At 35.4% G+C, this 16877-nt stretch overlaps 1 protein-coding gene across 3 annotated transcripts in view; it reads right to left on the bottom strand.

The window, feature by feature from the left end:
- Rundc3b (RUN domain containing 3B) overlaps positions 1 to 16877 on the bottom strand; it is a 161056-nt gene that overhangs the window by 66752 nt on the left and 77427 nt on the right. For all 3 annotated transcript variants that reach the window (XM_063243328.1, XM_063243323.1, XM_063243333.1), the window contains exons 5-6: positions 8543 to 8632; positions 2018 to 2098 (exon numbers count right to left, since the gene is read on the bottom strand). In XM_063243328.1, coding sequence (XP_063099398.1) covers positions 2018 to 2098; positions 8543 to 8632 — 171 coding nt within the window. The remainder of the gene's footprint in view (positions 1 to 2017; positions 2099 to 8542; positions 8633 to 16877) is intronic.

Raw genomic sequence — 16877 nt, forward strand, 5'->3', positions numbered from 1 at the left:
TAAAAATAAAAATAAATTCAATTGTCAGTCTGTTGGTTATTTATGATAATTAGGATGTTTTAAGTCTTTCTATTAAGAAAGACTTCAGGTACAGTAATACTAACTGGCTTATGATTTTTCATTTTAATATCTTTTGTAGGAATTCTTCAACATATGAAAATGAACAGGCTATATGTTTGGATTAGTACACAAAAAATAAGTTGTATAAAAATGTTAGACAAAAAAGAAATAAGTAATTAAGGATACCGAGTTATATTATTAAATACAGACAGTACCAATTGATAAGTTTCTATTATTGTATCTTTCAAACACTGTAATATATACTATATCCTCTTCCATGTAAGAGAATAAAATAAGTACTTACATTTAGCATAATGTTTTAATTAAGTCATTTTAAACCCACTGGAAATAGCTTTCCTACCTACAAGTTGATGACTAGTTCCTACTTTCAGATGACATTTTATTCTTTAATTCCAGACTTGCATTTTTGCCTGCTCAGCCACATGTAGTTGTGAGACTCCTGACAAGTTATTTAGTCTCTGTGTGCTTTAACTGACCTGAAGAGGAAGTGTTGTCTACTTCACTATTTTGTGAGGAGTAAATAAATTAACAGAAATAAAGCACTTAGCATAATGCCTGATATATAATAAGCATTCAGTAAGTATTTTTATTATTTTGAAGTATTCATTATCTTCCCAAATTATATAATAATCCAACATGTTCCGAACAGTATAATTGTATGCTTTTGCAAAACATCGTCATGTGTTTTTTTGTAGACTTAATTTAATAAGAATCACCCCTTTTCCCAACGGATGTTCTAACTTAAGTTAGAAATCTTAGTGTCATAATGTACTATTCCTGCTTCTTCCCCACCAGTCAAAATATCTTCAAATTCCTACTTCTGAAATATCAGTGCCTTCTTTTATTAGACAGTGGTTTTCTTCGGAGATTGTACTCCTTCAGAAGTTCCTTGAGTCCCTCTAGTTTTAACAGCTGTATATCCCTAACACCTAGCAAAATATCTGTTCAACATCAGGCTTTTAATAAATGCATTTTGCATGCATGCGTGGTGTCTTGTATGACATGCATATATCCTTTTCACACAGATACACATACAACACCTTACCTTCAGCCTGATTATAACTTTAGAAGTACATACAGATTATCATGCTACTCAGAGGATCAATTTTTCAGGTAGTGCATAGATTCATCCATAGCATCTTTCCTTCCCTCCTTCTTTCCTTTCCTTATTTCTTTCATTTCTTATGGTACTGGGGTTGAATGGGTGGGTGCTCTCCTACTAGGGCGTACTACCATTCCTTTTTATTTTTTATTTTGAGACAAAGTCTCATGAAAATGTGCAATTTGATCTCAAATCTATTCTCTCTCTACCTCAGCCCACCCAAGTACTGTTGCTTGGATTACAGGTATGCACACTGGGCCTGGCTCATTTGACTAACTTTTAATGAGACTGGAAGTCCTGGAGCCTCACACAATATTAGCAGTCGGATGAATTAGTACATCTCTTTTATAAACATACACTTTTAAAGCATATCAAATTGTTATTTTATCTAAACAATCACTCCTCACCTTTTGGCTAAGATCAAGTGTAATTTATCTAAAACAACTAAAAAGTTATAATAGGAACAGAAGGAAAATTGATGTGCATGATGATGCTCATTTTCTTTATAATGGAGATAAAATGGAAAATGATTAAATAGGAAGTTATAGTTTTGAAGTCCAATGAACTATTTCAGAGCAATTACAGTTATTATTGTGCTATAACAACTACAGCAATACAAATATTTTTGTATGTAAAAAAATCATATATTGATTGTAATTATACAAAATGTGTATAGCTATATAAACACAAAAATGCAATTCGAATTTATATACTGATCATTTCTAAAGCCAAAACAAATGTTTTATAAAAAGTAGCTTAATCTAGATGAATACTGTACCAAGGACATTCAATTATGAGTTAAGATTTCACAACACATTTCAAAATGGCAAATACCTTTGTGTAAACTTCAGATATGGAGTATAGTCTATTACAGCCGGAAAGCTGCCATCCAAACCTTCTCCCTTTAGACAGAAGCTAAGAAAACAGACAGTAAACATTACATATTAGTACATAAACAAATATAACTGTTAAAAACCTTTTTTTGTTGTTGAACATTGTTCATCACATTTTAGGGGAATTTCTTTTTGCTTACAATTTGTTATTTGTTTCCAAAAAATCCTAATAAATATACTCTACCTTCAATACAAAGTATCATAAAATACACTGTTACATAATATTTTATCAAGAGGCAAAAGTAAAATTTGCTGAGAAATTGGTTCAAGTCTTGTCTGATAGTATCTTGGTCTCTACCAGACTTTCAGGATGTCACTAAAGAACTTTCAAATGACTACCTGTTTTTCACACTTAGAAGCAAGTTCTCAGATGATGAAAGATCTGATGGCTTAGAAAATAAGAGTTGCAAAGGCCTGCATCTTAGACCTATGAGGATGCTGAACATCCTATCACCAGCCAGCCCTTCACATCATGGGAACAAGGCAAAGATCAAATGACTTGCCCAAGGTCATGCAGTGAGCCAGATAGAGCCAAAAAAGGAAATGTAGCTCTTGGTTAACTTTAAATGATGGAACATACAAAAGAGATTCTTTAGTTTTATTATTTATATTGTTAAAAGAATAAAGAATATTTTCTAGATAGCTGTCACTTTAAAAAAAGAACATCTCCCCTTTTCACCCTGTTTAGTCTTGTCGCTTGTGGCCACCATAAATGGCTGCCCCTTAGCCAGCCACCCTGCCTTGGAGCCAGCTGAGCATGGACTGAAACCTCTATGAACTGTTAACGTCATGCTGTAGGCAAAAGGAAAGCTGGAAACTATGAGGCTGGCTGGGCTCAATGAATACTTCTATCTGAATTTCATTCACAAACAGCAACTCACTCCTCAGGAAAGGACCTGTGTGCCTCCCCAGATAGGAACTGGAAGACGGGACTATAGGTGGAAATATCACTGAAGAGAGGTTTAAACTTAGGAAGATCCGAAAGACTCTGTCTTTGAAACTTTGGATTGTCTTCTACTATGAGCACTTATGACCAGATGACAAATGCTAGTGAGGCTCATGTTCTAAAGTCTCATAATGTCTTCCTCCTGGTTTTGGAAAATGTAAAATTTACCATCTTATGTGTGGAGTGGTGAGTGAGAGTGGCACAAACCAATCAATTTATGTGATAGGGAAAAATCAGATTAAGGTCAATGTTAGCAAAAAACCTAAAAGACTGTTTAAATCACATAAAAATGTATATTAGATTGCAAAATACAATGCATTTTCTGTTGTACATGTAAGTACTTCAGACATATGTATTTTCCAGTAAGTCACATGCATCATTGAACACTCTTATGTCCAGGTCTTCATTTTGAGAGGGTCAGATACAAGCAGTTTATCTAAAGGATTTTCTATACATATATGGACACAATAATGTTTCTGCGAAATTCTCAGATTTCTCTAGTTCTAATAAATAAGCTGACTTGTTTACCTGTTTGAGGGGATGCTTAGGAGCCCAGCTTAGGCTGAGCTAAAGCTGACCCAGTGTTTCCTTTGGGCCTGTTTTCATAAGAGCACAAATTCCTGTAAGAGGAGAACATAAACTGGCCCCAAGGGAGCCCCATCATTTCAGGGCCTGTAGGTGCTGAAGTGCAGAAGAACTCTGATGTAGCAAGTGCACGTAATGGCTGGACGTGCACTGGAGGTCTGAGCAGGTGCATAGACCTTTAGGCACCAAAGAGTAGTCTGAGTTTGGGAAACGATACCAACTTCATAGTTGGTGCTGAAAGAGTTTCCTTTCATGTATGCTCAGCTTTCTTTTGGAGCTGGTAACGTCGTCTCATAGCCACTAATCTCTTATATGTTGAATAAAATGTAAAAAATAAATAAATAAATAGAACATCTTATAGGCATACAAGTAAGATGTAGGTTGATCTTCCAAAGGAAAAAATTAACTGAACTACCACCTTCTAGCTTGTTTCAGAAGTCTGCTTGCTTAAATACTATTCCACTGTATTAATATAGATATTTTCTAGACTTGAATAAGCATGTAATTAAAAATGACAACACTGTATGGGCTTTCCTTAATTTGCAAAAACATTACTAATATATCTTTAAAATACTTGCTTTCACACGATTACACAGTGCCCATGGTTTACAATAAACCAAAAGTTAACATTTTTATTCCAGCTGTTTTGTTTTGTTAACCAAAAACAACAAACAAGTAAAATCAAGTTTTAGAGAATTTAGACAAAGTCAAGGACATGCCATGTAAAAAGTCAACAACCTTATAGGAATCAAAAAGAACTTTCTACCTATCAAGTTCATTCTAAAAAGCAAATAAATTAATACTAGTTTATTAAATCACAAAATGTTATAAATAACATTTGGAAAACTGATTTACTAGATTAAAGACACATTCAGTGAAAATGGATGATTTTTAAATTCAAGACCTAAAGTTAATCAAGTCTGATTTTGTTAATATTATAATCTTGAATTTTCAAATCCTCTATTTCAATAAAAATATGACATTTTATTCATTGTTTTAGTTTTCTTATAAACAAACTTTTATTTTATGTTATTTTTGTAACACCTTCCCACTGAGATGCAGCAGGAGCTCTTTTAATTTTTTATTTTGAGACAGGGTCTTGCTCAGTCTCTAAGTTGCTCAAGATGGGCTTGAAATCATGATCCTCTTGCCTCAGCTTCCCAGAATGCTGGGATTATACCTTTTATCTGGCTTACACCTTTTATCTTTAATGTAACATAAAATCTGGTATCAACTGAAGAAATGAAAAAGATGCTTAGAAATCTAGAAAGAACTCACAATGGCTAGGTTTAGTATAACATAACGTTAGTCTGAAACCCCCGCATCTTGTTGATAATAAAAGCAAATATTGGACTTCCAGGAGAACATGGCGGACAGACAGCAGCAGCTATGGAGACTCTCTGAAAGACCCAGCTTAGAATTCAGGAATGGTGCAGGGTAAAGGAATCATAAGCAAGAGGATATATGCCCCGCTGACCCAAGAATGAACTGGGCTGAGAGAAACCAACTTGGAATGCAATCCTGGTGCTATAACAGGAACAGAAAAGCCTCAGTGTGAAAGCTGGAGCCCGGGCCATTGGAAGCCGAGATTTGGGTTTCCCGCCACCACTGCTGCATCTACATCGGCTCGGCAGGGAGAGAGACTCATGAAAGCTGAGAACGGGAATCAGTGAAGGGAGTTGAAAGCAGGACGGGTGGGGAGCTGTGCATTGACCAGCGGTGAGTGAGAGAAACTGGGACTCTTCCACAGTCTAGGAGACTCCAACAGAGGACATTTTGGGACTGGGCAGACTTGCGGGAACAGGGCGCTGTAGTGACTTCAGTCACATATCCCCCTCTCAAGCAGGATTGGTGAGCAGTGCCTAGCCTATGTGACGCTGCTGGCTGAGACACAGTAGGCTAGCACAACCCAGGTCCCAGTGCCTGAAGGTAGATTGACCTGGAGGGGCAGGCCCCGCATAGGCGGCCTGGTCTGCAACTTCCTGGTGCGCTGTGGTGGGTGGGAACACCTAGCTGGCGCAATTCAATCAGACTGGGGCTGACAGGGAAGGAAGCAGGGCCTTCTATATATGCTTGCATATATAAGGAACAAAGAATATGGGAAGAGGCAGCAACAAGAAAGGCTCCTCGGCCCCCAATCCTGAGAAAGAGGCAACAGCAGACACAGTACCAATAAATATAAAGCGCTATCTCCAGAGCCTCATAGACAAGTTCAGGAATGAAGTTATTAATGACCTGAAGCTAGGCATAAGCAGAATAGTTAGAGAAATGCTAAGCACCACCCAAGAAAAAACAGATGGTGGAATGGAAGAACAGAAAAAGAGGGGAGAATTGTTTAATGGAGAAAACAGAGAAAGCATAGAATACATGAAGCAGGTTCAAAGAGATTACCAGGAAACTAAAAACTCTATTGAAAACTGGCATAACAGCTTGAAAGAAACTAAGGACAGATTATCTGAACTGGAGGGCAGATTTGTAATATGGGAGCATGAAATGAAAAACTTCTTAAAAATAACAAAGAAACAAACAGCAATAATACAAAGACAAGAAGATGATAAGAGGGTCTATAACTTAAGAATTAAGAACATAAAAGAAGAAGTAGGGACACAAACAAATGAACTACAAAAACTACTCACAGAAATAATCCAGGAGAATTTTCCTAATTTAGCAAAAGGTAAAGATACTCAGTTGTATGAAGCATACAGGACCCCAGCCACCTACAACCCAAACAAAGCAACACCCAGGCATATAATAATTAAAATTCCAGAAATCTAATACAAGAACAGAGTATTAAAAGCCGTCAGAGACAAGAAACAGATCACTTACAAGGGAACACCTATCAGAATTACAGCAGACTTCTCGGCACAAACCATCAAATCACGAAGAGCGTGGGGGGAAATAATTCAAGCTTTGAAAGATAATAACCTCCAGCCAAGATTGAGATATCCTGCACAACTATCCCTGGAAATTGATGGAAAAACAAGGTGCTTCCAGGATAAAGAGGAACTAGGGGAATATGCAACCACCAATTCAACTCTACAGAGAATACTGTAGGATATTCTAAAAAAGAAAAATACGAAGAATCCAGAAATAGCGGCAGAGAGGCCACAATGAATGGAGCAGAAAACAAAATGAAGAAGACAAATTGACAACTAATGACAGAAAAAGAGCTCAAGAGAAATGAGGCAGAGAAGATTGGATGATAGGAACAGCTATTTTGGAGAAAATGACGTCTTAAGAGGTAAGTAATACTGATTTAGTATCATCTTGTTTTGAAGTCTCATCAAGCTTTTGTTCTTCTGTCTCCATTGGTCTAAACAGGTTGTATCTTATTGGATTTTATTATATATGATAGTATAAGCAAAAACTTTTATAGACAAGGAGATTATACAGAAACCATTGTTCATTTTCTGTTAGTTGATTCTAAATACCCTGTAATACTGTCATTCTCTTAAATGGTTTTACATTGTTTTGATATATTTGATGCTACAGTATACGAAGTTATACTCAAAGATTTCAAGGAAAGAGACAATATGGTAACTACTTTTATGTCGGGATTATCTTGTGGTGAAACACTATTTTGCTTAAATGGTTATGTTTTGATCTGTGCTGTTTTGCTCTTATGCCCTCTTTTATCTCAATCTCCATTTTATTATTTACTTTTTTTGTTTTTATCCTTTTAATTAAGGGAAAAATAAATTTAAAAAAATAGCAGGGTATATTATAGTAACCCACTTTGACTTTCCATTATCTTGATTTAAAGCCCTGTATTGCTCTCACCATCTTGTTTTGACTGATGTTCCTCTATTCTGTTTTGCTTGATAGTACCAGGTTCGAAAGTTTAGGCAACAGCTGTGAAGATAGTGGGATTCATTATGACGCCCATTCTGGTTGACTATTATCTACTTTTGAAGACCTATAATGTCTCCAATGTTTTGGTTTTTTTGGTTTTGTTCTTTACTGTTTTGTTCAATTTTATTATAACTGATGATATAGGCAATTCTATTAGAGATAGCGGGAGGCATCATGGTAACCATTGTTGATCACCTTGTATTATGCTTTTACATTATCTATTATGTCCACCCTTTTGATTTGACTGACTCTGTTCTGTTATGTCACATTTGGTTCTACTCTCTTCCAAAAAAGTAATAAGAACTGTGGGAGCAACAAAACCCAAAATGTGTAAGTGTCATTGTACAAAAGAGAGGAAAAGAAAGTGCTCTAAATGATACAACTGTATGTATATTTAAGTGTATAAGATAGATAATGCTATTACTGAGTTTTGTTGGATCACTGAACAGAACTGTTTGCAGTCTCACTGTTGGAATGTCCACTTTGTAAGCTTTAATTTTGTAACTTGAACAATTATTTATAAGATGACAATATGTAATCCATTAACTAGTGATTTCCTACTGTTTATTTTTTTCTGTAAATCTATAACTTGTACCCTTTGTCTGCTTTTTTTCTTTTTCTCCTTAAATAAAATTTTTAAAAAAGCAAATATTAATATGTTATATTCTAGATAAATAATATAAGATACCCAGCATAGTCTGCCAGAATGTTCCTGAATACATATGAAAGCAAGAACTTTGATGCTATTTTTAGTCCATTTCTTTTCATTTTAAAGCAGCAGCTGAAAGGTCCAAAACCTTCCATTAGGGCTGGTAGCACAGAACCTGGTGGCCATACTAGGCAGATGCTGTCTAAGCTTTTATTTCACCCAAGTTAACGAGCAAGCTTATGAGTTCCTTCAGTTTGAGACCATCTCTTTTCTAAGAGAAACCTCATTAAGAAAAGAAACTGGATTTGGAAGGGAACAATATGAGTCAAACATTGACATCCTACTGTTTGTTTTACTGTGAACCTGAGAAATGAGCAGAAACTAGTAAGAGGAAGATAGGAGAAATTTATCTCATTTAGTTAAATACCACGTACCTGAAATCAATAGCATTGAGCCCAAGCAGCATGCCAGCTAGCATATTTGCTTCCTCACCCAAGACAATTGCTCCGTCATCGTAAAACCTCCTAAGAATGAAAAAATATATAAAATTAAAAGGAATAGTTTGAGAAGTCATTTGCAGCCCAAGATAATATAGAAAGAGTACAATTTCATTTGTATAAAAAACTTTGATCGCTAAAGTCTTGAAGGTATTTAGATATAAAAGAAGGCAAATCTAACACTAAAACAAAAAGATTCTAGTTGGGTGTGGTGGTGCATGCCTATAATCCTGGCACTTGGGAAGCTGTGGCAGCAGGGTCATTCAAGAACAGCCTGGGCTATAAAGTAAGCCCAAGGTCAGCCTGAACTACATAGTGAGACCCTGTCTCAAAAAAAATGTAAGTATTTATCTTTCTTTTAAAAATAAGTTCCAGAATTACTCTTCTAATGGATCTAGAGTGTCCAGAAAATTTCCCTAGTAGTGAAGCAATATGAATGTAAAGTGAAAAGTAGCAAATTTAGAGTCATTTATGCTGGTCTGTTTCCCAAACTATGTACTTAATCCTGTACTTACCAGTAGGGCAGCTGTGGTGGAGTTTCAGTCTAGCTGTGGTCTTATTCTTTTCTACTTCTCTATTCCTTTCTTTTGGAATGGTAATCTTTTCCTTATGCCATTGCACCTTACAGTTATATAACTTGCTTTTTATTCCACAGAGGTTCATAGCTAAGTTTTTCTTGATACTTAGAAAAGGCTTGGATTTTTGAAGAATTCTAGACCTGCTGAGGCTTGGGGAAGAGGTCACTGCATTTTCGGTTATATGTGGGATAAAATATTATGTTAGGCGGTGTCTTAGTCACTTTCCTGTTGCCAGACAGAATATTCAACACAACTTAAAACACCTGGAGTAACCTGAAAAAATAATTTTCTTATAGCTCAACTTAAGATTTAAATCATTTTTAAGTACTAAAGAGGTAGAAACTATTTGGAAAAATTATTTTTTATTCCTTAAGGTATGAATGATTTTACTGAAAATATGATTCTTGTTATATTTATTTTCAAAAGATTATAAAATTTCAATGCCTTTATCACGTAGAAAAATTGGAATTTTAATAGTTTGTTTATATAACTAAGATTATACAGTAAGTAAGCCAAGAATAGATAACACATTGCAATATTTATACAATGTTGTAATAATACTACAATATTTGTAGTAATATACTACAAAACCCTGTTTTCTGTTAAAAATATTTTTTGTTCTAAAGAAAATATTTTGTAAGAAGAATCTAACAAAATAGTGTACTGAATTCCACGAACATATAAATATTGAAAATTCCAGGTAAAAAAATACATAAAACTCTTATTATTTGTTAGATGATGTCATTAAGTACAGTTTTGCATTTTGAAAGCAAGGAAAAATTATAAGTAATTACTGTGATCTGGAAAAAAAATTCCAGTTTTTATTAAGATCCTACCTGATCATCCCAATTCTCCCCACTCCCTGGAACTGGGGATTAAATGTAGGGACTCATACTGAGGCACCTCCCCAGCACTCCCCTCCCTTTGAAAGATGATTGTTTGCTTGCACTACGGGAGACTGAACCTGTAGGAGCTACATCCTCAGCTCCTATTTGATTTTTTTAAATTTTATTTTAAGGCAGAATTGTGTTAAATTGCCCATGCTGGCCTCAAACTTGCAATCTTCCTGCCTCAGCCTCTGAAATAACTAAGATTACCAGTGTAAGCCACCACACTTGGTTTAGGTATATGCTTTCTAATCATTTATATTCTGGCTAGAAAATTATTCTAAGATAATACCTCTCAGATAACACACTTTAAAAAATCACAAATAATTTAACTATATTTGAAGTATATCATACTAGTGTGGAATTTGTTCCATAAGAGTATTTTAAGGCCTTTCAAGTAGTTCAGTAATAAATATCCTGTGGATGAGATCTAAGGTGAACAGTCAATACAGATCATGCTAATAATGTGTAATAACATGCTTCAAATTTTCTTGAGAGTCAAAGTTATTCTATACCTTAAAAATACATTATTTGAATAGGCAAAAGCTATTTTATAAGCCAAAGAAACTTCACTGACATTCTTGTTCTCTTCCTCAACTTTGTTTGCATGTAAGAAACTGAACAAGAAGCTATAAAGGAAATTTCTCCCTTATGGCACACAAAACAGACTACAGCATTATAAATACATATTATATTTAGTTAAACTAAGAATAAAAACTGCCTAAAATACAAATCTCCAACAGTTTTGCTAAGAATGTCAGATATACTAAATATTTCATCAACAAATATATGATAAATTCCTACTATATGGTAAGAACTGTGCTAGATATTATAGTTATAATGGTGAACAAGCTTCTCTCTGTGGTATTTATAGCATAAGAAAACAAGTTAAGTAACAAGGAAAAGATAATTACAAATGACAACAAACAGTATAAAGTAAATAAACAGTTTCAGAGAAAAGATCTCAGAAGAGAAAAAAAGATCCTAATTCTGGAGTCACTAAGGAGGTATTACTAAATCTTTAATTTGAAACGTTAGCCCATACAGTCCTCATCATGCAGGATTCTGTAGTTCATACAATATTAACAGTGAACATTTACTAAGTGCCTGGTGCAGCTGTAACTGCTTTATGTGAATTATCTTCTTTAATTTTGCCATTACACATTATTCTCCAGAAATTAACCAGCTCGCTTAAGATTCCGCAGCTACAAAGCAGTGAGAACCGGAATCTGATTCTAGGAAAATGTGACAGTACAACCTGCCGGCTAAAGTAATGAGATTTCTGCTGATTTAAGTGGGAATTGATGAGATGAGATGCCTTTTATCTTTAGTACTGACTGAAGATGGATGGCTATTAGAAAGAAGCAAACTGTATATTCAGTGAAGGAGGTCTAGATTAACAGTCATTGGAGGTAAAGGTCAATAGATTCAAACTAGTTTTTGGAGATAGAATTGACAAGATTTGTTAGTGGATTGATAAAGAATGAGAGAAAAACAAATCAAGTATAAATTTTAGCTTCATTTGTTCAATCATGTAGGTAGGTAGTAATATCTGTTAAGAAGGAGAAAAAACATTACAGGGGGAAAAAAACAAGATATCTGATCTGGAATCCAACTGCTTGCCTTTTCCTAAGAAGAGTGGTTGGACGCCATTCCAAGGAGGGGTCAGCGGAGCCTGGGACATTAGAGTACGCAGGGGCTGGCTTCACTTCAGGGTTGCTAGTGTTAAGCTCCCACAGTGACTAGGTGAGGGGTGGTTGGGCAGGCCGGCAAGACACCACTACAGGGGTTTAAGCTCAAGTACTCAGGACCCACCTCCACAGCCAGAGGCCAGGCTCAGCTTGAATCACTCTGGGTTTGTGAATCACAGAAACTGGAGCCTTTATTCTAATCCTACTATCTGCTGGTGACTGCATCTAGCACACATCTGGGATCTGAATGCCCTGCATAAGCAGAGACTCGTCTTGAATTGGACGCTGCCCCCAAATTGTAGATCCTGGAAGAAAACCACACATTTGAAATCACAGAAATTTCTTTTCTTTTTCTCTTCTTTTTTTTCTTCTCTACGAGTTTCCTGGAACGTGGATATTTTCTCTTATCCTTCAGCTTTGCTTCTTACCCCTTTGTCTCCCTTCTCTTTTTTATCTTTTCCTCTTTTAGTTTTTCTCCCTTTCATGATTTCTATTTTTACTTTCTGTAATTTATTTTTCTCCTTTTCATCTATTTCCTGCAGGTTTTTCTTACCTTTACCTTATTCTGTTCCCCAATAACATCCTTTGTTCCACTTCTCTGTCTTCCTTCTCATACCACAGAGTTTAAGGCTTCAAAGTTTTCCTCTTGCATCCCTCTAATTCATCTAGAAACAATCTCTGTATCTTTAATAGTATAACCATAAAGCTTTGTTATTCTTTTGACAGTAAACTCTTCAAAATTCTGTTGAATTCTTTTCTACCATTAACAGAGATATTGCTATTACATTTAGTAAATATTAGTTGTACATCAATACCTGGGTTGTCTTAATGTTTATGCCACATAGTGGTACCTCTGTCAATTTATTCCAGGATGCTAGGTAGGATGGCTGGGTTTGTGTTCATGCAGGAGAGATGGTGGTGGTCTTGTTCATAACCCAATGCAAAGTTAACAAACACAAGCAAAATTTTGCTGAACCCTTCTGTTTGCAAACTGAATTGTTTATGAACAGAAACATTTGTGAACCAAGGTATTACTGTAATTGTAGGTGTCTTCTCTAGGATTAAGGGTGTACATAAGTGGTTGCTTTGATAATATCTAATTCATCTTAGATAACACTACTGTAGCTGATTCACTTGCCATTTACAGGGTTAAATAGTTGTTGCTATTTCTCTTTAAGCCAACATTTTGGGACATTAACAACTCTAGAGTACATTCCCAGAGAACTTTGTTGCTGGGATAACTACACTGCATTCTCCTCCCCTGAATATATCAAGGTGGTTGGATTGTGGTACTGATGCAAAGGATTAGAACTTGCCATAGCCAATGTACATCAGTAAAAATCAGCTGATGTTGGGAATTGTTGAAGCTGGAAACTAAACACATGTGCAGGGCTGAGGTATAGCAGACCTGAGAATAAAGACATGCCCCAGAGGGCAAGATAAGGCCACAGCTGAGGACACCTGACCTCAACTCTGATTAACTAAATAAAGACTGTAGCTATAGGCATTTCACTTCTGTAGTAAAAGTCACCCTGGAGACTTTCTCCTAAGATAGTTATCCTAAATTAACATAAAATATTTCTCCTAAATTTATACATGATAGTTTTCTTAAATTAACATAGTCTGTTACTTGAAAAAGTTCTTGAACCACTCCCAAGGTCCTGCTCAGTTTCCTGTATTTTCCACTCTAACCCTCTCCTTGTTTGAAAACTAAATAAATATGGGTCACCCAGAGACATTCCTTGTCTCAGCCTCCAGAGTTCTGAGCTCTGCTAGAGGGTTTTGATCCTCCTGGAGCCCTAAAATCATGCCATTTGTCTCATTTATTTAAGCCTTTGCCATATACTCATTTGGGAGATCGGGGATCTTGGCCATGTCCCTGATAAGCTGAAGTGATCTCTATAATAGGAACAAAGTCTTTACACTATACGCATCCACAAACCCCAGCACAAAACAAAAACAATAGAAACATGAAAAGACAGGGCGATGAAATTTCTTTTCAAACACCCAGCTCCTCTGAAGTCAATCTCGAGGCATTGGAGGGACAAAATATACAAAGGAATTTGTCAAAAGGATAAAAGAAGAGGTTAGAAAACAGCTTGGAGAGGTACTCAGCAGGATTAGACAAAATATAACTGAACAGATAATTCAATAACCAAAAAGATGCAGAAGCTTTCAGAAGACACCAATAAAAAGCTTGATCAACCAAACAAAATGATTCAAAACATGAGTGACCAGTTTATCAAAAATTTATAATCCATTAAAATATTTCAAATAGAAATTCAGAAGACAAAAATCATACTGAAGCTATGGACAGCAGAACTCAACAATATGAGGACAGAATTTTAGAACTAGAAGACAATGATGCCTTCAAAAGTTAACTACACAAAGACACCTTGAAAGCAAGAGAACATAAAAAATGGATCCAACATATGCTAGATGATGCAAAGAAGAGTAATATAAGAATTAGAATAAGTGAAACATCAGAAGACAACACAAATGGCATATAAAATCTGTTCACAGAAATAATGGCAGAAAACTCCCCAAATGCAGGGAAAGAAATAAATATACAGATAAGTGAGGCAGATACAGCTTTAAACAGCTGTGACCAAGGGTGAACCATTCCACACCACATTATACTCAAAGTACCACAAGTCTTCCACAGGCACAAAATCCCAAAAGCCATTAGAGAAAGGCAAGAAGTCACATATAAATTTAAATCCATTAGAATTACAGGAGACTTCTTTACACTAAAGTTAAAGGTCAGGAGGTCTTAGAGTAAAGTGCTTCAAGTCTAAAAAATCATGAATTTCTGCCTGGATTTAGGTACCTTGCAAAACGGTTCTTTAAAACTGATGCAGAAATAAAGTATTTCTATGACAACGAACACGTCAAGAAATTTACGACCACCTAAGTAGCAATATAAAAACTTCTCAAGGACATTGTACAAAGAAATAGTAAAGCTAACAATTACAATAAGTCAAAAAGAACGAATACACTAAGCAAAGAGGGGAAAATGGAAATCAGCAAATGGAAAATAATGTAATGACAGTGTTACAGCTTGTACTATGATTCCCCAAGGCCTCATACAGTTCTATGTGGGAGTTTCAACGGTGACTGGATTAAGGTATGTGATGCTGGAATTAAGGGTGCTCCCCCACAAGCGTGGGTAGCACCAGTCAATAAATTTGCACCAGGATGGAATGTAAAGGGAAAGAAAGTGATGGCTGTTTCTGCCTGCTGCTGCTTGCTACTTTCCTGGCTCTTACCTGCTTGGCATGAACTATTTCTCATCTGGAATGCCCCTCTACCCTGTCATCCTGCCTCAGAATCAGCCAACTTTGGACTGAAACATTTACAAACTGTGAGCTGAAATAAATCTTTCCTTCTTTAACTTTAGATGTTGGTTACCTGATCTTCTCAATGAGAAAAGTAACTAAGACAGAAACAAGTTAATACCTTTCAGTAATAATTCTCAATGTGAATGCATTCAAATTCTCAATCAAAAAGACACTGATTGGCAGAATGGATCTAGAAAGAAAACTCAAAAATGTGGAGGGTATGAATAACTTATTTAATTAAAAAACCCACACATTAAAAATCAAAGGATGGAAAACAGTATTTCAGGAAAAAAGCAAGAGTTGCTATTTTAATTCTGATGGTGGATTTCAAGCTAAGGCTTCTACGAAGAGACAAGAAAGGTTACTACATATTGGTTAAGGCAACACTCCAATAGAAGAGTTAACAATTGTAAACATATATGCATTAAATACCTGCACACTCAACATCCTAAACACTGAGAAAAGACCCAAATCCATGCAATTAGAAATTAAGAAGGTGAAATCACAATGATTCTGCCAAAACCCAAAAGATTACTTGTAGCCACTTTGAGAAGCTGTACTCTAATAAAATGGAAACCTCACAAGATTTGGATAAATTCCTAGACATTTCTGAGCTACCAAAGCTAAATCAAGCAGATATAAAACCCTTCCATAATCCAGTATCAGCCAATGAAACTGATGAACAAAAATTATCAAGAAAAGCTTATGTCCCAATGGATTTACTGCTAAATTCTTCAAGAACTTTAGAGAATACCTAACACCAATAATTCTCAAACTTTAATGAAATTGAAAGGGAAGCTATACTCCCAGAGTCATTCCTGGAAGTAAGCATTACTCTGATTCCAAAACCAGGTAAGAACCAAACTAAAAAAGGAGTATACACCGATCTCTCTAAATTAGTATTAATGCAAAACCTTTGATTTGCACTGTAAATAGAATGCAGCAAATTATTAAAAGGATCGTACTTTATGACCAAGTAGCTTTCATTTTAGTCGTGCAAGGATGACTCAACATACTTAAATCAATAAATGTAACAGGGCACATAAACAGAAGGACAAAATTCACATGGTCATCTCACTTGAAAAAGTACTTAAAAAATTCAAAATTCATCATAAAAATCCTAAAGAAATTAGGAATAAAAGTCTTTATCTTAATCTGATAAAAGCCAGCTATGAAAAACTAATGGCCAACATCATACTAAATGGAGGGAAGCTTAAAGACATGGATATTCGCTATCACCATTTCTGTTTGATAGAGTTCTCAAAACATTACAGCAGTCAGAAAGAGACATAAATAAAAGGAATAGGGACAGAAAAGGAAGAAGTTAAATTATTATTTGCAGACAACATGATCTCATACATAGAAGATCCCCAAAACTCCACCAAAAGACTCCTAGAATTAATAACCAAGCTCAACAGAATAGTAGAACACAAAGTCAACATTCTAAAATCAATAGCAGCTGGGCATGGTGGCGCCTGCCTGTAATTCCAATACTTAGGAATCTGAGGCAGGAGAATCACTGTGAGTTTGAGGGCAAACTAGGCTACAAAGTGGATTCAAGGCCAGTCTGAACTGTATAGTGAGACCCTGTCTCAAAAAGACAAAAGTACATAAATAAATTTAAAAAATAAAATCAATATAATTTTTCTACATCAATTACAAACTCACTGAGAAAAATTAGAGAAACAATACTTTTCTTTTTTTAGCAATACTTTTCTTATAATTACACCAAGAAAAACAAGATACTTAGGGATCAATCTAACAAAAGAAGTGAA

This window comes from Cavia porcellus, unplaced genomic scaffold, assembly GCF_034190915.1.
Source record: "Cavia porcellus strain 051 isolate PalLab524CR breed Dunkin Hartley unplaced genomic scaffold, mCavPor4.1 scaffold_2, whole genome shotgun sequence".
NCBI lineage: Eukaryota > Metazoa > Chordata > Mammalia > Rodentia > Caviidae > Cavia > Cavia porcellus.